General features: G+C 50.0%; 1 protein-coding gene across 1 annotated transcript; it reads left to right on the top strand.

The window, feature by feature from the left end:
• The first annotated feature begins 1,084 nt into the window (after window positions 1–1,084).
• On the top strand, window positions 1,085–20,521 carry Ccnf (cyclin F). Its single transcript, XM_048332693.1, has 17 exons — window positions 1,085–1,168; window positions 2,768–2,922; window positions 4,076–4,182; window positions 5,246–5,313; window positions 7,228–7,421; window positions 7,874–7,927; window positions 8,677–8,781; window positions 9,068–9,145; window positions 10,620–10,771; window positions 11,934–12,098; window positions 13,890–14,013; window positions 14,328–14,508; window positions 15,061–15,148; window positions 16,695–16,794; window positions 16,917–17,044; window positions 18,356–18,525; window positions 19,225–20,521. The coding sequence occupies exons 1-17, from the start codon at window positions 1,153–1,155 to the stop codon at window positions 19,677–19,679; spliced, it is 2,340 nt and encodes a 779-aa protein (XP_048188650.1). The 5' UTR covers window positions 1,085–1,152; the 3' UTR covers window positions 19,680–20,521.
• Window positions 20,522–21,823: the final 1,302 nt, after the last annotated feature.

The raw sequence follows: 21,823 nt of genomic DNA, 5'->3' as shown, positions 1-21,823 counted from the left end.
CCAAGGGTGCTGTTTACCAAGATCGGTAGCAGGCTTGAATTTATTAATCTTTTCCAGATACTACTAAGAGCATACACTGAAAGAGCATCTCTGTTGTGGGGACAAAGTAACAAGATGCAGGGAAGGAGGGCAGAGTAACAGTGAGGACAAGGAAATGATGAGAATTCTGAGGATACCACGTCCTCACTTTCTTGGTCCTGGGAACGAGGAGCATGGAGGAGGTAGCCCAAGCCCCATCCTGAGTTGTGGCAGGAAAGAGTCCCACTTCCCACAGACATTTGCCCTTCTGGTCGGGGACCCCTGGGACTCTCCTGCTCCCAGGATTTTGAACACCCTTTTCCTTCCTTTTCTCCTGCCCCAGACTGAGGGGAACAGCACCCAGCTCCCACCTGTGTGCCCAGCACAGGCCAGGTACACCAAGGGGTTCAGTGAACATACGGGGTGGGGGGGACCAAAGTGGCCGAATCGTGAGCACAGGGGGGCCGGGGCTCAGATTCCCTGCCTTCCCCCAAAAGACTTTCTTCCTTGGATACAATGTTTCATGAAGAGGGCACCCTGCCCACTAAGACCGAACCCTTCCAGGCGATGGGCAGGAGCTTGGGGCGCCTGCAGGCAGGCTGTCCCAGGAAACTGGGAACTGCGTGAGCTCACAAGGACTGGTCGGGCCTCTTTCCCTGCGCCCGGCCTCTCCAGACTAGGTCTGTTTCCCCGGAAGCCGGCAGCAGGGGTCAGAGTCTAGTCCAGAGACAACCTGGCCGGAGGGGCCCATCCAACCTTCCTCGGGCCGGGAGCTCGTCGGCTACGACACGGCGCAGCGCTCGGCACCGGCTTCACAGGCAGCCCGCCGGCGCCAGCAGCGACGGAGCGGTACCGGGACCGACCCGGGCGGCCCGAGGCCGCGCTGGCTTAGCCAATCGACAGCCAGCATTCGAATTCGCGTCCCGGTACAGCCAGTCGCTGGCTGAGGGTGGTAGGGATGGGCCGGGCGCGGCGGACAGATCGGGGGCGTGGCCCACGGCTCAGCCAATAGAAGAGCCGGGCGGGTTTGAAAATAGGACGGGGGCGAGGCCGCGCCTGCGCACAGCGGCAGGAGTGGAGCCAGCGCCTGGGTGTTTGCTGGCGGGCTCCGGGAGCGGTAGTGTGAACGCGGCGATGGGGAGTGGCGGCGGTGAGTACTTGCGGGCGCGGAGCGGGGCACGGGTGGTGCGGGACAGAGGCCCTGTAAGCAGGAGCGTGGCTTCCGTAACACGCGCCCAGCGCGGCGCCCCCAGCCCCGGGCCCGCCAGCGTCCGGGGTTGCGAGATTTAAATACCCTCGGGGCGTCCGCGCGCTCCCTCTCCGGTGTTTCCCTGCCTCGTTTTCCCGGGGCCGGTTTTTACGTTTTTCTAATGAGCTAACTACGAAACTCCACCGAACTCTGGAGTCCGGTGCCTATGGGCCAAGGGACAGGGGTACGGCGATCCTTGCCACCGAGCCCGGTATCGCGTCCTGGCCGCTCACCTGCGGACCGCTCACCTGCGCACCACCGCTGCAGCTACCGGGGCCGGAGCCGAGAGATCGGCCGGGTGGGCGCATCCCACCGGGCTTTGGGCTTGGGACTTCAGCGGTTTACAATAGTTATTGAATATTTTTAGGAGTTTGTCCTAAAACAAGTGTATGCCCAAACTTTTTTAGTAATATGGTAATGGTCTTTGGGAATTAGTTGTTTTAACTTTGCAGTGCATTGAGTTTCTGACAGGAAAACCCAGGTCAAGAAGAGGGAGTGGGCCATGGCTGTTAGTCCCGAAGAGGGACTCACCCAGACGGAAAGAAGCAGCTACCTTCCCTCCGATTGGGAAGAATGGTTAGAAAGACAGCCAAGTTGGCTGGGAATGTGGCTTAGTGGTAGAATACTTGCCTAGCATGCAAGAAGCCCTGGGTTCAATTCCTCAATATCACATAAACCGGAAAAGCCGGAAATGGTGTTGTGGCTCAAATGGTAGAATGCTAGCCTTGAGCAAAACGGAAGGCCAGCGCCCAGGCACAGAGTTCAAGCCCCAGGACTGGGTGGGGTGGGGGGGGGGGCGAGAAAGAAAGACTGGCTAACTAGTAGGGAGGGGGGCAGGGGGGAGAAGCAGGATCTTGATTCCTGACCCAGGGCATTTTGCTCTAAAAGGAGTAAAGCTGTATGAGTTGGAAAGACCCAGTGTGGGGAAAGAGAAGAGTCACCTGATAAGCTTGACTGGGTAGCACATGTCCATGTCTCACCTTCAGTTGATTGTCTTGTGTTGGAATTTTAGCAGCCTTGTTGAGTAGCTGTCAACTCCCCATTTTACAGAAGACACTGGGGTTCAGGGCCTCCACAGCTGTGACATTTGCACAGCTGAGATTTGCTGAGCACCTGGCCTGGCCTTCTCAAGTCCTGTTCCTCCCTGCAGTACTGACTGAACATTCTACTTCTTAGTCATGTGTGCAAATAGAAATATGCCACAGTGACCCGAAGGGCTTTACCTGAGCATGAAATTCAAGGCAAATAGTCCTTGGCGTTAGCTGCCTATTTCCCCATTCTTGGTCAGAAGTTTCCAGTAGTCACTGTGCATGATACTTGAAGGTTGCTGTGAATGTCTGCTAGATATTTAGCAAATGATGAGTTCTCGTAGTTCATATCATGCAACTCCATTATAATCTTTGGAAGTAGTTCATTTTGTGAAGCAGTGGGACGGTGATTTAAATTATCTTCATATATAACCTTTCCTCTCATCAAGACTTATTCTTTTCCTTCCTTAAGTGATCCACTGTAGATGTGCCAAGTGTTTCTCTTATCCTACCAAGCGAAGAATCAGAAGGAGACCCCGAAACCTAACTATCTTAAGTCTCCCAGAAGATGTACTCTTTCACATCCTGAAATGGCTTTCTGTTGAGGACATCCTTGCTGTCCGAGCTGTAAGTCATTAGATGAAAATTATAGCAGTCCTAGCCTTGTAGATTCTATAGAAGACTTGGTGCTCTTATGTCAGAACAAAACTTTGGAGACAGGCGCTGGTGGCTCATGCCTGCAATCCTAACTACTCAGAGAAGCTGAGATCTGAGGATCAAAGTTCAAAACTAGCCTGGGCAGGAAAGTCTGTAAGACTCTTATCTCCAGTTAGCCATCAAAAAGTCAAACTGGCTCAACTGGTAGAGTGCTAGCCTTGAGCAAAAGAAGCTCAGGGACAGTGCCTAGCCCCTGAGTTCAAGCCCCAGGACTGGCGCGTGTGTGTGTGTGCACGCACACACACACACACACACACACACACACACACACACAAGCACTGGTGGCTCAGGCCTGCAATCCTAGTTGCTCAGGAGACTGAGATCTGAGGATTATGGTTCAAAGCTATCCCAAGCAGGAAAGTTCATGAGATGCTTATCTTTAACCACCAGAAAACCAGAAGTGGCTCAAAGTGGTACAGTGCCAGCCTTGAGTGAAAAGGCTCAGGGACAGTGCCCAGGCCCTGAGTTCAAGCTCCACAACTGGGAAAAAACAAAACAAAACTTTGTACAAAGAGGGGCTGGGGATATAGCCTAGTGGCAAGAGTGCCTGCCTCGGTATACCCGAGGCCCTAGGTTCGATTCCCCAGCACCACATATACAGAAAACGGCCAGAAGCGGCGCTGTGGCTCAAGTGGCAGAGTGCTAGCCTTGAGCGGGAAGAAGTCAGGGACAGTGCTCAGGCCCTGAGTCCAAGGCCCAGGACTGGCCAAAAAAAAAAAACAAAAAAACTTTGTACAAAGAGATAGGAGGCTGTATATCTGTTTCTGTCTTGTTTTCAGAAGTTTCCAAGAGGGCTGGGGATATGGCCTAGCGGCAAGAGAGCTTGCCTCGTATACATGAGGCCCTGGGTTTGATTCCCCAGCACCACATATACAGAAAACGGCCAGAAGTGGCGCTGTGGCTCAAGTGGCAGAGTGCTAGCCTTGAGCAAAAAAGGAAGCCAGGGACAGTGCTCAGGCCCTGAGTCCAAGGCCCAGGACTGGCTAAAAAAAAAAGAAGTTTCCAAGAAAGAGATTTGAGGCAATCCCTATATAACCTACGCATGGTTTTCATTGCTCTGCAGGTACACTCCCACTTGAAGTATCTGGTAGACAACCATGCCAGTGTTTGGGCCTGTGCCAACTTCCATGAACTATGGCCTTCTCCAAAGAACCTGAAGCTCTTTGAAAGGTATCTGCACCCTGAGAATAGATGGCATGATTTGCTCCTGCCTTTGAGCTGTTGAGGTATTTCAGCCTGTGTCCCATGGCCTTATTCAGGGATCTATTTTCCTGTTGCTGTCTCCCAGGACATTGCCTCATTCCTTGCAAATGACCCAGGGCTGTAGACCTCACCTGTTGAGTTATACCACTTCCAGCAAGCCATATCAGTACTTATTATCTCCCATATCTACCATGCTTCCAGTGGGTCCTCTTTGGGTTGTGACCTATTCCCATGTGACTCAAACATGATTCATCTGCCTTACAGGCCTTCTTTTCCTTTGTTCAAAATCATGTGCTCTCAGTTCTATTGCATTTCATTCATTGGCTGGCCCCACCTTCTTGCTAGGGCTATAACCCCAAGGCTTGTAACCCCAATGGAGGTCTATAATCATGAGCCCTGGTACAAGCAACTAGGCCCACCATCCAAAATTGCTCATTGTTCCAAAAGCTGCCCTTGAAATCCAGTGGCTCAGCCTTGAACCTCCTTGTTTAACAAACTGAGAAACACAACTCCAAAGGGGATTTTCCTGCCACATTTACCTAGGTCTTCATCTGCTTGAGCTGCCAGAAACCCCAGGTAGACTTATTGCCATGAGTACAAGATGAGATGCTTGCTCTCTTCTTCCTGGATAAAACGTGCATAGATCTTGACACAGTCCACTCACCATACCACTCACATTTAAAATATGCCACTTACTCCTCTTTATGTGTGCAGAGTTGTGCAAACATACACTAACTTTGAAATATTCTTATCGCCCTAAAAAGACATTTTGTGCCCAGTCGCTCCTCTTATTTCCCTGTAACCCTAGAAGATAGTCTACCCTTAGTGGATTTGCTGACTCTAGACATTTTTATGTAAATGGAACCATGAAATTGCATTCTCTTGTGACTGGGTTCTTTCACTGAACATATTTTTAAGGTTTGTACATATTGTAGCATATAATGAGATGAAAGAAACAAGTAGCCCGTGTTTAAGTGTGGTGGTAGCAGTATATGACTTCTGTGACGTTTTTATGTTCTTAATGTTCTAGGGCTGCTGAAAAAGGAAATTTTGAAGCTGCTGTGAAGCTGGGTATAGCCTACCTCTACAATGAAGGCTGTAAGTCCTCGCTCCCCACTCTCTCAGAATTGGCACTGTAGAGAAGCACAAGCCTTTGGCTCTTTCAAGAGACATTCCCAGTACTAGCAGTTTAGTCATTCTTCTTGCTGTGTCTGCCTAACTGGCCTCTCTCAGTGGCCTGTATCCAGAGGCGCTCTGTGGGAGACCCAGTGATACTTTGATTTAGGTTTTGAGAGTCATTGCTTACTTTAGCAAAACGTTGAATTTGGGGCAGCAAAGACTAACTTTGAGCAGAGCCTCTGAACAAGAACTGATCAGACAAGCCAGCCTTTCTAAGGCGCCCAATCTTCGGTTCATTAACTCTAAAGCTCCTTTCCTGGGCCATTCTCTGTGGAGTTCTTGGACAGAGGTCAGCCTGCCTAACTCACAGGGTGACAGTGACTTAGGTAGTCAGAGCCATAGGTCTCCATGGGTGAGGCACGTCAGAGCTAGCCTTGCATGTAGATACCTTTTTCCTCCAGGCTACTTGAAAAACCCTCATGTGGGCTTCTCTTCTACCTGCTTCTGCTTATCTGATCCTCACTCCCAAGGTTGAGCAATCCCAGTCTCCACTGTCCCAGCTTCCAGACTGCTAAAGGTTAGCGTGTAGCCCTGTTCTCCTGCTCCTGAAAGTTCTGGTGCCTTGCTAGGAAACAAGCCCCGCCCTTGGCCAACTGACAGGAGCAGTCCCCCTCCTCCAGGGCTCCACAAAGTCTAGGTCCTGCCCCCACTTTCCTGTCAGAGAGCAGTTGTCCCTACAGTATGCAATTCCGTGGTTTCAGTGTATTCAGTTTTGTAATCATTGCCACTGTTTCATAAAAGCATTCTTTTTGTGTGTGTACCAGTACTAGGGCTTAAACTCAGGGCTTGGTCACTGTCCTGAGTCTCTTTGTGCTCAAGGCCAGCACTCTACTACTTTCATTACAGTTCCAGTTCCAGTTTTTTCTTTATTCTTTTTTTTTTTTTTTTGCCAGTCCTGGGCCTTGGACTCAGGGCCTGAGCACTGTCCCTGGCTTCCTTTTTGCTCAAGGCTAGCACTCTGCCACTTGAGCCACAGCACCACTTCTGGCCGTTTTCTGTATATGTGGTGCTGGGGAATCGAACCCAGGGCCTCATGTATATGAGGCAAGCTCTCTTGCCGCTAGGCCATATCCCCAGCCCCTTTTCTTTTCTTTTTTGTCTGTCATAGGACTTGACAGGGTCTGGGCACTGTCCCTGAGCTTCTTTGCTCAAGGCTCATCCTCTACCACTTGACTATAGCTCCACTTCCACTTTTCTGGTGGGTAATTGGAAAGAAGAGTCTGACAGTCCTTGCCCATGCTGGCTTCAAACCATGATCCTCAGATTTCAGCCTCTTGAGTAGCTAGGATTACAGATGGGAGCCATTGGTTCCTGGCATTTTAGAACGTTCTTATCTCCCAAAGAGCCCTTCCCCCAACTCATTATCAGGAACTAGACAGGAGTTTCTGAGTGAGGAAGATTGGAAGAATGCCTTTGAGGCTCCTCTTTCCCTGATAGCAAGAATTCATTCAGGCTTCCCAAAGGACTCTCGCAAGAGATGACTCAACCTGTACTGAAACTGGACAAAGCAGAGAAGAGAAAGAAAAGGCTCTAGAAGGGCTCTTCTCTCCTAAAACACTAGCAGTTTTCTACTACAACTGGCTTATGGTTTTTGATTTTTGGCTGGAACTAGAGTTCCAACTCTAGCTTGCTCAGCTGGTGTTCTATCACCTGAGCCACACCAGCAATCCTGTGGATCTTAGCTTCCTAAGTAGCTACAATTTCAGGCATGCGTCACTGATGTCCAGCTCAGTGGGCTTAAGTTTTTAGACTTTGTAAAACAGTTGTGGAGAAATCTGCTCATTCCATTCACCAGAGACATTCCTGGATTTTATTCTGTTGTCTGTCTTGCAGTATCTGTATCTGATGAAGCTCGTGCAGAAGTGAATGGCCTGAAGGCCTCTCGCTTCTTCAGTCTGGCAGAGCGACTGAATGTGGGTGCTGAGCCCTTCATCTGGCTCTTCATCCGCCCACCATGGTCAATGTCTGGAAGCTGCTGCAAATCTGTGGTCCATGAGAGCCTCAGGGCAGAGTGCCAGTTACAGAAAGTAAGTCTTGGCAAGGGGCACAGGGACAGCACCTGAGTCCAGCTACAGAGTCACAGAAAACCAAGGAAGACCCCATGGGCTATGTAAAGTCAGGGACCTAAAGGAAATGGAGGTACAAAGTATGAAATGCAGGGCTGGTGCTCAGTGGTAGAATAATTGGCTAGCATGTTCTCAAAGCCCTACATTTTATCCCCAGCACTCTCCCTACCCAAATAGGGGTGGAGAGGAAGGGAAGGAAAGAAGGAAAGGAGGAAATCAATCTCCTCAGGGCAGATAGAGCTCTTAGAGGGAGTGTTGGCAGCTGGAAACTTGAGGACTCAAGCTGCATAAGTTGAGACCAAAATTGAGGAGTGGTCCTTGGTGTGAAGTTAGGGGCTAGACAGCAGGGCTGGGAGGGTGGCTCCTGGCAGTCCTTCCTGTTAAAAATCATACTTTTTTCTCCTTTTTTCAAGACTCATAAAGCATCCATACTTCACTGTTTGGGAAGAGTGCTAGATCTTTTTGAGGTGAGTTGAATTGCTGCAGATCCCTGGCTAGACTCCAGAAGTACTAAAAAAGCAGCAGAAAGGGGTATCCAAAGTCAATGCCAAAGCCAGGCCTTGCCCTTAGAGACCACTGGAAGCTGGGCAGGGCACGGGATCCTGGCTTCTCACCCTCACTGCTTCCAGGGTGGGCCCTAAGCCTATTACATGACCTGGATCCTGAGTATCTGTGTGAATTAAATGTAACGCTGTAAGAGGCAGAGCAGCACAGATGCATCTGGAACTGAGCCGGTGGTGCTAGCCTGTTTGTCTATTGGCTTGGCCAGTGGTGGGTCCTACAGGCCTCGGCACTCTTCTAGTCTTGAAGCTTTAACAGGCTTTGTGATCAGTGAACACCTTTGTAATAGCTTCAGGAAAGGTGACAGCTTCTAGAGAAAGTTACTGCCAGGGATGCCAAAGGCAAGTGAAGCAATGGAGAGAACCACCACACTGCCACCCAGGCCGTTCGACAAGCACTTGGCTTTGTCACTTCATGTGAAGCACAGGCCTTGGGTGGTAAGAGCTGAGCTCTAGGAGGAACAGAGCCCCGAGGCCATGGCCAGAGCTCTGAGGCCAGGTTTCTCATTGGCTGTTCTATACATTGAAATGTCTGTAGAGAAGTCATTTCTGCTCTGGCTCAGTTAATTCACAGATATGATTATTTAGGAGAATGGAGTGGTTGTTAGGATGATGTAGTAGCATGCAGAGGATAATTGTGCTTGGCCTTCATTTAGGATGAAGAGAAGAAGAAGCAGGCCCGCCAGCTGTTTGAAGAGTCTGCTCACGCAGGATGTCTGGCTAGTTCATTCCTCCTTTGGGAAAGTGAAAGAAGTACAGATGTGAGTGGAATCTGGTCTGGGAAGAGGGCTCATAGACTTAGTTTCTAAAGAAGCCCTTGGCTGTGTTCTGTTGGCAAAAGAATGGGCCCTCACAACTCCTATTCTGTCAGCTCTCAGGAGTAGCTGAACCCAGGGCTACTTTCCAAAACAGCCACCGTTGTTTAGGAAGCCAGCAGGGGTAGAGACTTTCTGGTGGTAGGAGCAGGGACACTGAAGAGCTTGATAGATCAGTTCTTAGTTCCTCCTAAGTCACAGCTACACCAAGGTAACTTTCTCCCATTGACAGGTGTCAGATCCTGGACGATGCCTCCATAGCTTCCGGAAACTCAGGGACTATGCTACCAAAGGCTCCTGGGAAGCCCAGGTAACATGGGGAGCTGGCCTTTCTCCTTCTGTCTTTGAACCCAAGATCTGGGAGATCACTTGTTTGAGGCCAGTCCAGGCAAAAAGTTATCAAGACTCTCATCTTATTTGCTGATTCCTGTGCTTTTGTTGATAAAAATATTGTCTGTTCTTATTTTGCCCTCATTTTTCATAGAATTTTGCTACTGTGCTAAGTTCTTAATATTCAATTCTTTCTTAATTCTCATGTACTCACGTATTCCTCTAATGAAACTTTTTTTTAATCTCTCAATTTGTGACTTTCTTCCTCTTCCATATGTAGTATTCTATTAAAAATTCTGTAATGCTAACAACAAAAATGACTCCCATCTTAACAGCCTAGTAAGGTGGCACACCCCTGTCATCGCAGCTGTGTGAGAAGCATAGGTAGGAATATTGAAATCCAAGGCAAACCACAGGCAAAAATGCCAGACACAAGCCAAGTGCTTACACCTCTAATCCTAGCCACTCAGGAGGCTGAGATCTGAAGATCATCATTCAAATCCAGTCCTGGCAGAAAAATCCAGGAGACTTATTTCCAATTGACTGGAGATAAGAAAAAACGTTGGACTGGAGGCATGGCTCAAGAAGTAGACAAGCCATTGTATGTGCCACAGAAAACAGTTTATATGTATTTCATGACATGGAAAACTTTGTTGTTACTATTAGATGGGCAAAATAAAGATAACATGCGTGGGGCTAGGAATGTGGCTTAGTGGTAGAGTGCTTGCTTAGTATGCATGAAGCCCTGGGTTCAATTCCTCAGTACCACATAAACCGGAAAAGCTGGAAGTGGTGCTGTTGCTCAAGTGGTAGAGTGCTAGCCTTGAGCAAAAAGAAGCCAGGGACAGTGCTCAGGCCCTGAGTTCAAGCCCCAGGACTGCCCCCCCCACCCAAAAAAAGTGCTTGGGAAAATCCAGAAGGAAATGGTTTCTGGGAACCATCTGAAGTCTTGGTGGATACTGGATACTGGGTCATACATGCCAAATCCAGATACATCTCAACCCAGAGACTGTTAATGTACCAGTTCATGAAAGAGGAAACGAAAAGTATAGAGACGTCCCCGATTTGCCTGTGATCTTAAAGCTAGATCATCCAAGGCTTCCAGGCAGCATTTTTTACTTTGCAATGCAGCTTCTATCCCTCCTTCTCCCTTCCACCACCCCCCCCCCCCAAAAGCACCTAACTTTCACATCTGGGGGTGAACAGAAACAAACAGGTTTTTAAACATAGATAGGAGACTGGCTGAGCACTTGCATGAAGGCAACTGTTTCATTATCTTCTAAGTATTGTATCCAATGCTATATTATCCCAAAAACAATAACTCAAAAGAACTTGACAGGTCTGAAAAGTTGAGAAGGCTTAGGTAGTAGGCAAATGCTTATAATTTTGTTTTTTACCTTCACTTGAGAGGTTGAGAGCTTCATTGGAGTTCACGTTGACCTTGTCTTTTTCAGCTGGCTTTAGCCAAAGCCTGTGCAAATGGAAACCAGCTTGGACTGGAAGGGAAAGCCTGCAGAGAGGTAGTCTACCAGCTGTTCCAGTCCTCTCGGGCTGTCAGTAAGCGGCCAATCTTCTCCGTGCAGAAGGGACTCAATGACACAATGAGGTGAGACATTTAAGAGCCTGGGTGTTTGATGTCAGAGCAGAAGGAGTTCCAAAGGGATCTTGTCACTGGGCAATGTGGCCAGCCCACTAGGGTCCTTGCATTGCTGTGTGTGTGTGTGTGTGTGTGTGTGTGTGTGTGTGTGTGTGTGTGTGTGTGTGTGTTCTCTTAAAAATAAATAAGCTGGATGCTGGTGGCTCATGCCTGTAATCCTAGCTATTGAGGAGACTGAGATCCGAGGATCAAGGTTTGAAGCCAGCCAAGGCAGAAAAATTCCCAAGAGACTCTTGCCTCCAATAAACTACTCAAAAACTGGAAGTGGAGCTGTGGCTCAAAGTGGTAGAGCACTAGCCTTGAGCAAAAGAGCTCAGTGACAATACTCAGTCCCTGAGTTCAGGCCCCACAACCCACAAAAACTCTGTCTCTTTGTCTCTCTGTCTCTCTCTCTCTCTACATATATATATATACACATATATATATATATATATTTGTTGTTGTTTGTTTGTTTTTTTCTCCTCTGCCAGTCCTGGGGCATGAACTAAAGGCCTGAGCACTGTCCCTGGCTTCTTTTTGCTCAAGGCTAACACTCTACCTTTTGAGCCACAGTGCCACTTCCAGCTTTTTCTGTTTATGTGGTGCAAACTCAGGGCTTCATGCATGCCAGTCCCAGGGCTGGGAATGTGGCTTAGTGGTAGAGTGCTTGCCTAGCATTCATGAAGCCCTGAGCTCTATTCCTCAGCACCATATAAACAGAAAAGGCCGGAAGTGGTGCTGTGGCTGAGCAAAAAGAAGCCAGGGACAGTGCTCAGGCCCCGAGTTCAAGCCCCAGGACTGGCAATAGTGTGTTTCAATAGTGTGTTTCAGAAGTCAAATTATTAATTAAGCTTATTAAGTCCAGCTGCTCTGGAGAACTTTCTAGTATGTTTAGTCCTGGTCAATTTAAACCTCAAAGATCTGTCCCTTGTGTTTTTCCTTCTGGAAAGAAAGAAAAGCTAGTCTACTCAGCTCAGCTCAGCTCATCCTCCCAGGAACAACCTCTCCAGGCTCCTGGGACATAGTGTCTCTAACCATTTGTGAGCTCCTCTGCTGGAGCCCAGGTAGGAATTCAGAGTATGGTACTTGGAGAAGCTTGTCCTTGTTTTCAGGGCTGACATTCTCTCCACAGGTACATTCTGATAGACTGGCTGGTAGAAGTGGCCACGATGAAGGACTTCTCAAGCCTGTGCCTGCACTTGACAGTGGAGTGTGTGGACCGGTACCTGCGGAGGAGGATGGTGCCCCGGTACAAGCTGCAGCTGCTGGGCATTGCCTGCATGGTCATCTGTACCCGGTGAGAAACCCCTTGATCCAGTTGGCAGGAATGGTGTGCACGTGCACATGTGTTGGTTCTTCTTGGGCTCAAGTGCAGTCACCTGTCCCTGTGCTGATGGCAGAATCCTTTTTTTTTTTTTTTTGGTCGGTCGTGGGGCTTGAACTCTGGGCCTGGGTGCTGTCCCTGAGCTCTTCAGCTCACAGCTAGCATTCTACCACTTGAGCCACAGCACCAGTTCCTGATGGCAGAATCTTAAGGGAAGTGGTTTTATTTTTGTTGGTGTATGGATGTGTGCAATACCAGGTTTTGAACTCAGCCCTGTGTTTGCTTGGTTTGTTTGCTCAGCTGTTGCCATTTAAGCCACACTGCAGTCCAGCTTTTTGCTGATTTTTTTTTTTTTTTTGCCAGTCCTGGGCCTTGAACTCTGGGCCTAGGCATCATCCCTAACCTCCTTTAGCTCAAGGTTAGCATTCTTACCACTTGTGCTATAGTACCACTTCTGGCTTTTTCTGTGATTAATTGGAGATAAGAGTCTATGGACTTTTTCTGCCTGGGCTGGCTTCAAACCACCATCTTCAGATCTCAGCCTACTGAGTAGTTAGGATTACAGGCATGAGTACCAGCACTGGGCTTTGCTGAATATTTTTGAAGATAGAGAGATCTTTGTGGATTTTCTGTTTGGCCTGGCTTGGGCTTTGGCAATCCTCCAAATCTCAGCCTCCTAAATAGTTAGATTACAGGTATGATCCACCATACCCAGCTTGGGAAGTTAATTTTGAAGGTCTTAACTGGCTCCGTCATAGAGCACTCTCGGGAGTGGGCTGCTCCTCTGCAGAGCACCCGTGCTGTTGGGCTGGCATAGCTGGCCCATGCTTCCCAGCTTCTGAAAGTGACTGTTAGAGAGGGTGGCAATAGGCCACCTCCCTCCTAGGTCCTCAGTGTTCACAAACCCACAGGTCTGAGATGGAGCTTTCAAGTCTTTCTCATCAGATTCCCACATTCCTGGGGTTAGAGGTCTTACCTCTCAACGTCCCTCCAGGAGCCTGCCACGTGACATCACTCAGTGACTTCTTTATATTTTACCCAAACCTGCCTCCCTTTAGCCAGTGCCTGATCACTCTGGTTTTGTCTTGGAAAGCCATATGGAAGGCGATTCTCACAATGTGTTTTCAGCATTCAAATTCTAGTACTACTATAAAATGGAAAAAGGTCCTCGTCCGTAAGGTTATATTATAACATAATGATGGTTGGTGTCAATCATGGGAGTATTTTGCACAGCTAATGCCTAATGCCTTGATTCTCTCATTTAGACTACATTCTGTTTTATTTTTCCTGAATCCCTGTGTGTGTGAGAGAGACAAAGACAGAGCTACTAGGGTTTGAAATCAGGCCATTCACTGTGTTTGCTAGACAGGTACTATACCACTTGAGCCATATATACTTAGCTCTATTTTTCTTTAGTTAATTCTCAAGTAGAATCTGTGTTTATACCTCGGAAAGCTTGGACTACAACCCTCCTATGTATGTGCCATCCCATTCAGCTTTCATTGGTGTAATGGTTGCAAACTTTTTGGTTCAGCCTAGCTGATCTCCACTTCCTGTGGAGCTAGAGTCTACTTAGAAGACACCATGCCCTGCCTCTTTTCAGCATCTTTAGCGTTCCTTGCCAGCCAAATTGTGTAGCATGCTTTTGTCATGAAGCCCAGAACCATAGCACCTTCCTTATATTGAGGCCTCCCAGAACTCTGCACTTCCTTAACCTGCATCAGGAAGTGGGCTCAGGGCTGAGACCCTTCTTCCACGTTTCAGGTTCATCAGTAAGGAGATCCTGACAATCCGAGAGGCCGTCTGGCTCACAGACAATACATATAAGTACGAAGATCTGGTGAGAATGATGGGAGAGATCATGTCTGCCCTGGAAGGGAAGATTCGAGTAAGTAAGGGTTTTCTTCTTTCTCTTAAATCCAAATTGCAGCCCATGTGCATGAGGTTACTAGGTGGGCGAGGGGGAGTGAAAGTAGATGAGGTGTGTCCAGCCTGCCTGCCCTTAGAATTCCTTGGTGGACCTAGAAGACAGCTATCTGTGCCACACCCACAGCCACAGAGCTAGCAGCTGCAGTACCTCCTCTCAGAGCCTGAAGCTCTCTCGGAGCTTGGGCACCTCAACAAGCATCATCAGGGCTTGGCCATGTTTCAGCATGGAGTTGATGGAGAAGGCCCTATACTAACCCTTTCTTTTCTGTTTAGATCCCCACTGTGGTGGATTACAAAGATGTCCTGCTCACACTAGTCCCCATGACGCCCAGAACCCAGCACCTGTGCAGCTTCCTCTGCGAGCTCTGCCTGCTACACACCAGCCTCTCTGTGTACACCCCAGCCCACCTGGCCTGCTCAGCGCTGCTCCTTGCCAGATCCCTGCACAGGCAGAGTAAGGAGCCCTCTCCCAGTTCCTGGTGTTGGGGGAAATGCTCGGGTGGCAGCAGGTGGAGAAGCAGAAAATGTGTCCCCATCCATGCTGGAGAAGAACACAGTGGAATTCATCCCACCAATAGAAAGGTGGTTCTAGCTTAGTGTTTCTCAGATTTTTGACAGTAGGGTTGTATGTTCTTTATGGGATCTTTTCAAAGCCATTTGAAGGGTGGAAAGGCAGAGGCCTTTCACACATAGCCAGAAAAGTTGTGGGGTCAGCATGATCCAGGCAGCCCTCACCATCCTTCCTTTTTTTTAAATTGTTTTTTGTTTGTTTGTTTTTGGCCAGTCCTGGGGCTTGGACTCAGGGCCTGAGCACTGTCCCTGGCTTCTTTTTGCTCAAGGATAGCACTCTACCACTTGAGCCACAGCGCCACTTCTGGCCATTTTCTGTATATGTGGTGCTGGGGAATCGACCCAGAGCCTCATGTATATGAAGCAGGCACTCTTGCCACTAGGCCATATATATCCCCAGCCCCTCTCACCATCCTTCCTGTGCTCTCCTCTCCAGCTCAGCCCTGGACCCCACGCTTGTGGGACCTTACCGGGTTCTCCTTGGAAGACCTCTTTCCTTGTGTCTTGAGTCTTCACAAAAAATGGTAAGTCTGTAAGGAAGTGAACACCTGACTGCACTCTGCCACACCCGGGGGAAGGCAAGGCTAGAGTCTCAAGTATCTTGGAAGCCTTTGCTGCTTCATGCAGTGCTGTCAGTCAACACACAGGCCTTCACACGGTGAGCATGGAAAGTCTTCCTCAATGGGCTGGGGATATGGCCTAGTGGCAAGAGTGCTTGACTTGTATACATGAGGCCCTTGGTTCAATTCCCCAGCACCACATATACAGAAAATGGCCAGAAGTGGCGCTGTGGCCCAAGTGGTAGAGTGCTAGCCTTAAGCAAAAAGAAGACAGGGACAGTGCTCAGGCCCTGAGTCCAAGCCCCAGGACTGGCCAAAAAAAATAAAACAGTAAAAGAAAGTCTTCCTCAAGGATGACATTGTAAAGCCCTGGCCATGCTGCTTTTCCCATAAAGAGCCTCTGTACCCGGCCCATCTCAGCTGACTCTGTCCCTGGTCTCCACACCCCACAGTGCTACAGCCTCCACACTTGTGCTCCCCCACTCTCTCTGGGTGCTCCCCTCACCTCACACTGCTTCTCCATAGAAAGTTCATAGAGTCCCTCCCAGGCCAGAATAGTCCCATGAAGTCAGGCAGAGATGGAGCAGGAGGGGTGGGGAGCTGGCATTTGGACTGAGCCAGGGTTCCCCTAAAGGAAGCACACCAAGGGCGAGCAAGCATCTATGCCACAGGTGGGCTGGTGTGGACCAGGGGGGCTGCTGGTGGTGAGGGGGCAATGGTGGCTCACATGGGCGAAGGCTGCCCCTGGCTGTGGCTGCCTCCCCGTTGCTTTGCTCATGGACTCCCACTTCTTGGCTTCCTCCCCCAGGGTCCAGTCTTCCTAACTAACTCTAGGCTGGTCTTCAGTCCACATCCTAAGGAGCCAGGAAATTCTAGCTTTCAGAAACCTCCCCCTGGGGCACTTAGATCCTTCTAGGACATCACAATTTGGCTTTGCCCACCTTGCTCTGGTGTCAGTGCAGGTTGCCCTGGTTTCTAGTTGAGCATTTCTCCAGGTTGCATCTGAGTAGATTATATAAGAATCTCATGGACTTTTCTTCCCTGGGCTGGCTTCCAACTGTGATTCTCCAGATCTCGGTTTCCTGAGAAGCTAGGTGTGTGAGCCATTTGTATCCAGCACTGGGCTGGTTTCGAAAGCTTGTTGTTCCATCCAGTTGAGAGAATTGGATTAAAACTGGGGTGGGGAGTGGATATGGTGGCTCATAACACCCCCTTAGGAGGTGGAAAGTGGGTATATTTTTGTTTGAGGCTAGCCTAGGTAATGAAACCCTAGTCTCATTCAACAGGCTGGGAGTAGTTGTTCATGGCTCTAATACCAGCTATGCTGAGAGGCAGGGAGGTAAGAAGAGTGCACTGAGGCTGGACCAGGCAAGAAACACAAGACCTTGTGGCCCACATAGAGCACCTGCCTAGCGAGCTCAAGACCCTGAATATTTGAAGTTGTTTACTGAAGAAGCAAAAATAAAATTGGGGAGGGGACCCTCAAGTGTCTGCCTGTGGCTCTTTCCAGCTTCCATGATGATATCCCGAAGGACTACAGGCAAGTGACTCTACTGGCTGTGAGGCAGCGATTCGAGGACAGACTCTTTGAAGAAATCAGCAAGGATGAGGTGCCTCCCCTCCCTGACCTAGGCGTGTGGGGCTGGTACTGGGTGGTGGTAAGGCTCTGGGCCTGAGCCTCATCCCTGCCTGGGGCACCTCTTCACTCCCATCGCCTCTGGCCTCCCCTCAGGTGCTGACCTATAGCCAGTTGTGTGCTGCATTGGGCATGAAAAAGGAGCCCTCAGAACCCCGGACTATCCAGGGCGATGGGGAGATCCACACCTTCCTCAGCTCTCCTTCAGAGAGGAGAACCAAACGGTCAGTGTCTTGTCCTGTCCAGTCCCCTTCCCCAGCCAGGACTGTTGTCCATGGCATGGATGCTGGGTCCAGATTCCCTCGCTGATCCAGCAACCCTCTGAGGCTTCTGTGAAGCAGCAGGTCCCATGCAAAAACCTGGGGCTGTTCTTGGGCTTGGCAGCCTTCCTCAGAGGCTGCTGCCTCTCTTCTTCCCTGGAGGAAGATTCTTCTGGATGCAATGGATCTGTGCTTCCCACGCCACCATGAGCTATCCTGAGTCACTGCTCCATGATGTGGCAGCCTCTCGGCACTTGGCTTATAAACAGAATAATGCCCTCATCACTTCCTTTCCTCCCATCACCTCCATGTAATCCCATTTATCCTGTCTCTCATGTGAATCTTCTGGCCCTGTCTCCTGGAACGCCCTTCTGAAGAGCTCCTATCAGTCCTGCAAAGTCCACATGTGTAGCACCCACTTTGCTGCTTTCCCTGCCTTGATGACTCCTCAGTGCCCTGTGCAGCTGAGAACAGGCAGCTGGGTGGTCCCTGTCACGACCAGGGGCTTGGAGCTCCCTCACTGAATGTTGTGTGGGGAGTGGGCCCTAGCTGCAGACCCTGAACTGTGGGGGAGCCTTTTGGAACCAGCTTAAGCTCCTGGCACTGTCTCTTTCACTGGGCTGAATGTGAGAGGCCTGGGCCTCTAAAGGGACTCTTAACTCTTACTGTGTGCGGCGCCCCAACTCCTCACGAATAGGGTCCACATCTGTACTCTGGGAAATGTGTTCCTCTTATGTCCCCAGTATTCTGGTAAAATCTGCTCCACAGAGTCTTCCCATAGCCTTGTGTGTCCAGGAGAGACCCCCTCCCCCACAGTGACACCGGGGCAGCCACCCCAACTCCTATGATCAGGAAGCAGAAAGGTTCTTGGGTATGGTTGTTTCTCCCAGAACCAGGCCAGGGCTTCGGCCTTTAGCTCTAACCCCAGGAGGGCAGACGTGCAGCCCTTTACTAGGACAGCCTGCATAGTGCCAGGTCCAGACCTCTGGAAGGTAGGATGCTCTTCCTGCCAGTTTCCAGGGGGACTGAGGGGTTGGTACCCTTGATCATAGCTGGCCAGAATAGGCCAGGATTCACCTAGGCTAAGGGCACAGTTGTCCTTCCTCTAGCTGCGCCCCTGCTCTCCAGCACATATGCTGGCGTTTTCCACCCAGCAAACCTTTCCAGTCCCAGGGTGAGGGCCAGTAGTCTACCATACTTAAGGTGCAGAGGACCAAGTTTGGTTTCCAATGCTGCTGCCTAGACTGGGGCTCTCTGGCTCTTCCCACCTCACAGGAAGCGGGAGAACAGCCTTCAGGAGGACAGGGGCAGCTTCGTTACCACCCCCACCGCAGAGCTATCCAGCCAGGAGGAGACCCTGCTGGGCAGCTTCCTGGACTGGAGCCTGGACTGCTGCTCTGGCTATGAGGGCGACCAGGAAAGTGAGGGCGAGAAGGAAGGTGACGGTGAGTTTAGGCCTGGGTGTGTCAGAGGGAAATTCTGAGGAAGATCCCCTGACCAAGTGCCTCCTGGCATCTGGTGCTGTGTGCAGCAGAGGCGCCTGCGTGGAGACCTGGGCCTGGACAACCAGTACCACACCCTCCCCACAGGAGGGCACCCAGACTGGGGAATCATAGGAAGAGAGCCCCAAAATAGCTCAGGGAGAGGTTCTTGTGCACCATGAGGAGATGTGGGCCAAACCTGTGTCTAGCTCCAGCTGCTTCTGTTTTGGCTGAAGGACCGCACTTGGTCAGGGGGAAGATGGAGACTCTGTCTGGAGTTTCTGATGAGATCTTTCTAGAGCACTGAGATGTGCCATGTAGGCTTCAGGAAGAGAACTCCCATGTTCTGGCCAGGACTGGTCTGGCTTTGGCAAGTTTTGGTTGCTTTTCCAGTGGCTCGCTTTTGTGTCCATTTGGGGGATTCAATAAACTAGATGGCTAGTGTGTTGTTTACTGCTGCTGCCCTCAGTGGAGGGTGGCCCTCTGGGCTTGAGGGATGTGTGTCACAGCATCATGGGCGCCGAATGAGGGACTTCAGCCAGATGGGGGATGTTTAGCCTGAACTATGGGCCCAGAGCTGGCAGCTGGGCTGCCTGGGTTCTGGCCAGGCAGGGGATTCCCCTTGATGCTCGAGTTTAGCCGCCTTCTTTCCATTCCCCACAGTGACAGCTCCTAGCGGCATCCTCGATGTCACCGTGGTCTACCTGAAGCCAGAAGAGCACTGCTGCCAGGATTCCAGCGACGAGGAGGCCTGCCCCGAGGATGAGGGACGCCAAGTACCAGGCACCCACAGACCCGTCCTAGAGCCCAGGCCCCTTCTCTGCAACAGGAGGGAGCTGGGCAAAGACGGCACAACCTCAGGGTACTCCTCCGTCATCAGTGCCAGTCCCACAAACTCTGTGGATGGCAGTTCCGGGGGCCCTCCTGGATCTACCTCATTGCCATCCCCAGGCAGCGACTCCAACACACAACCTTGCCATCATCAGGCCAAGAAATCATGTTTACAGTGTCGGCCCCCAAGCCCCCCAGAGAGCAGGGTTCCCCAGCAACAAGTCAAGCGGCAAAACCTCTCCGTCTGCAGCAATGAGGACGCGAACTTGGGCTTCCTGAAGCTGTGAGAGTGTGTCAGAGTGTTTGCCATGGCGCATGTTTACAGGGAAGGGCTTATGTCCTGGAGGAGGAGTGGGCACTGAAGGGGTGGGTGCTATGTCCACCCTGGGTGGCCTTCACCTAAAACTCCCAAGTGCTAACTCCTGGACACCAAGTTTCATTGTCCAAGGGGTCCCATATGAGCCATGGGAATATCAGATTCCGTGAAAAATTTAGCTGCTTCTCCTTAGAGAAAGTCTAGCCACAAAGCCAACATGCCATAACATGTGAAGCCTATGTTTCTGTACCCTCGTGCATCCTGCTGTCTCTGGAAGCTTTAGTTTGTATGTGATAGGGTCTTTCCAGCCCTTACTCAACCCTGTGCCAGGAAACCAACACCTTCCACACTCTCGAGTGTGTAGCCCCAGTATGCTGGCACAACTGGAGCCTCTGCTAGAAAGCTACCTGCTCTCAGGCCCCAGCAGGTTGCTCTCAGCGCACCTCTATCCCCTTGCTGCCCTCCGCCTGTTTGGCGCATTCCCTTTACAGGCTGCGGGTCTTGGAGGGAGGGAGCCCACTTCCGTACATACACATCTCCATGGTCTGCACTGTGACCACCAGGTGTGACCCAGAAGTGGGGCCACAGTCTCCCTCTGGTACATTTGTCTCATCTTAGAAATCTCTTTCCTTTCAGAATGCTTTGTCTGTGTCCCCTTGATATCCATGTGAACATCTCTGCACTGAATTTCTGGGTCATTCTTTCTCATCTGGATTTCTTTCTCCTTTCAAGATGAAAACAAAAGTCACATTTACAACAGAAGGTATTGAATAAAAAGAGAACAGATTTCCAACATCATTTATGCTCAGCTGAGAAAAAACAACACACAAAAGCTCTGATGTCAGCCAGTTGGTTCTATTCCTGGCACACTGCAAACAGATGGCCAGAAAAAAAGTCACTAACATCTGAGGTGACCCAAGAGGAAGAGTATAGAAGTCAGAGAGCTTATATCTCTTTGATCACTGGATTTACCATAGGTTCTGACAGAAGAAGGCAGATCACCTGCCCTTTTGTGCTCCTCACAGCCTTCCTCATTTCAAAAATGATAATACCTTAACTCAGTGGTAGAGCACCAAATATGCTCGGTATGTGGGACACATTGGGTTGATGAGGCCGTAGTCCAAACAATAGCTGAGGAGGCTGCCACACCTGCCCTGTGTGTGGGTATACTTCTGTTTCCTATTTGGGTATGTGTGTGCGGGTACTGGAATTTGAACTTGGAGCTGCTCTTAGTCTGCTTTTTTGCTCATGGCTAATGATTTTCCCTTGAGCCACGCCCTACTCGCCACCTTTTTGACTGGTTCACTGGCTGGCTCCCATCCTGGATCCTCAGATTTCAGCCTCCTGAATAACTAGCTAAGTGAGCTATCAGTGCCTAGATTTTTTTTTTCTTCTTGAATGTTAAGAATCACTTGGCTAGGAGTACCCACAAATGCTCTTGAATCAGAAGTACAGAAATGGAGGACAGACTGGTCATTTTTCTCTGTGTGTGTTTGCACATCTTGGTGTCCCTGTGCTGTCTTTCTGCTACTGTAAAAGTCCTGACCGTCCTGGCTGAGGCGTGGATGGGATGAGAACCCAAGTGTTGGGATTGTAGGTCTGTGCTGTTAATTGTGTGCCCTTGGGCATGTGTGAACCTCAGTTTCCTCATTTGTAAGATGGGGCAGTAATACCTACCTCACAGGGGTGTTGTGAGGATTAAATGTGATTAAGATAGTGATGTGTGAAATCTTACCATCCCTTCACTGCCTCACCCTTTGCTCATGGTCTCCATTGGCCAAAATCTCACCTCTGGATGGACACCTAGTCTTTACCTATAGGAGGAACCTGGTCTAGGGGCACATGGGACCACCTGACTGGTGGGGGGAATCTCCTTTCCAAGTCCTTGGTGTCACTACAATACCTCTTGTCTGTGCTGTAGGGTTTTCCTGCCTTTCTCCTAGGTGTTGGTCCCAAGCTTTTCTTCTCTCCTTCACAGGAGGCAGGAAATGTCCACAGACCATCCCAAGTGCAGTTGTGGGAACTTCTGGATCCACCCCTTTTCCGTTCCAAGTATCCTGGGCTACCCGCCTTTGGGTGAATCCCTATTGTTATTTAAACAACCCTCCAAGGTTT

The sequence above is a fragment of the Perognathus longimembris genome, chromosome 23, assembly GCF_023159225.1.
Source record: "Perognathus longimembris pacificus isolate PPM17 chromosome 23, ASM2315922v1, whole genome shotgun sequence".
NCBI classification, from domain to species: domain Eukaryota; kingdom Metazoa; phylum Chordata; class Mammalia; order Rodentia; family Heteromyidae; genus Perognathus; species Perognathus longimembris.
This window is presented reverse-complemented; position numbering and strand designations above follow the sequence as displayed.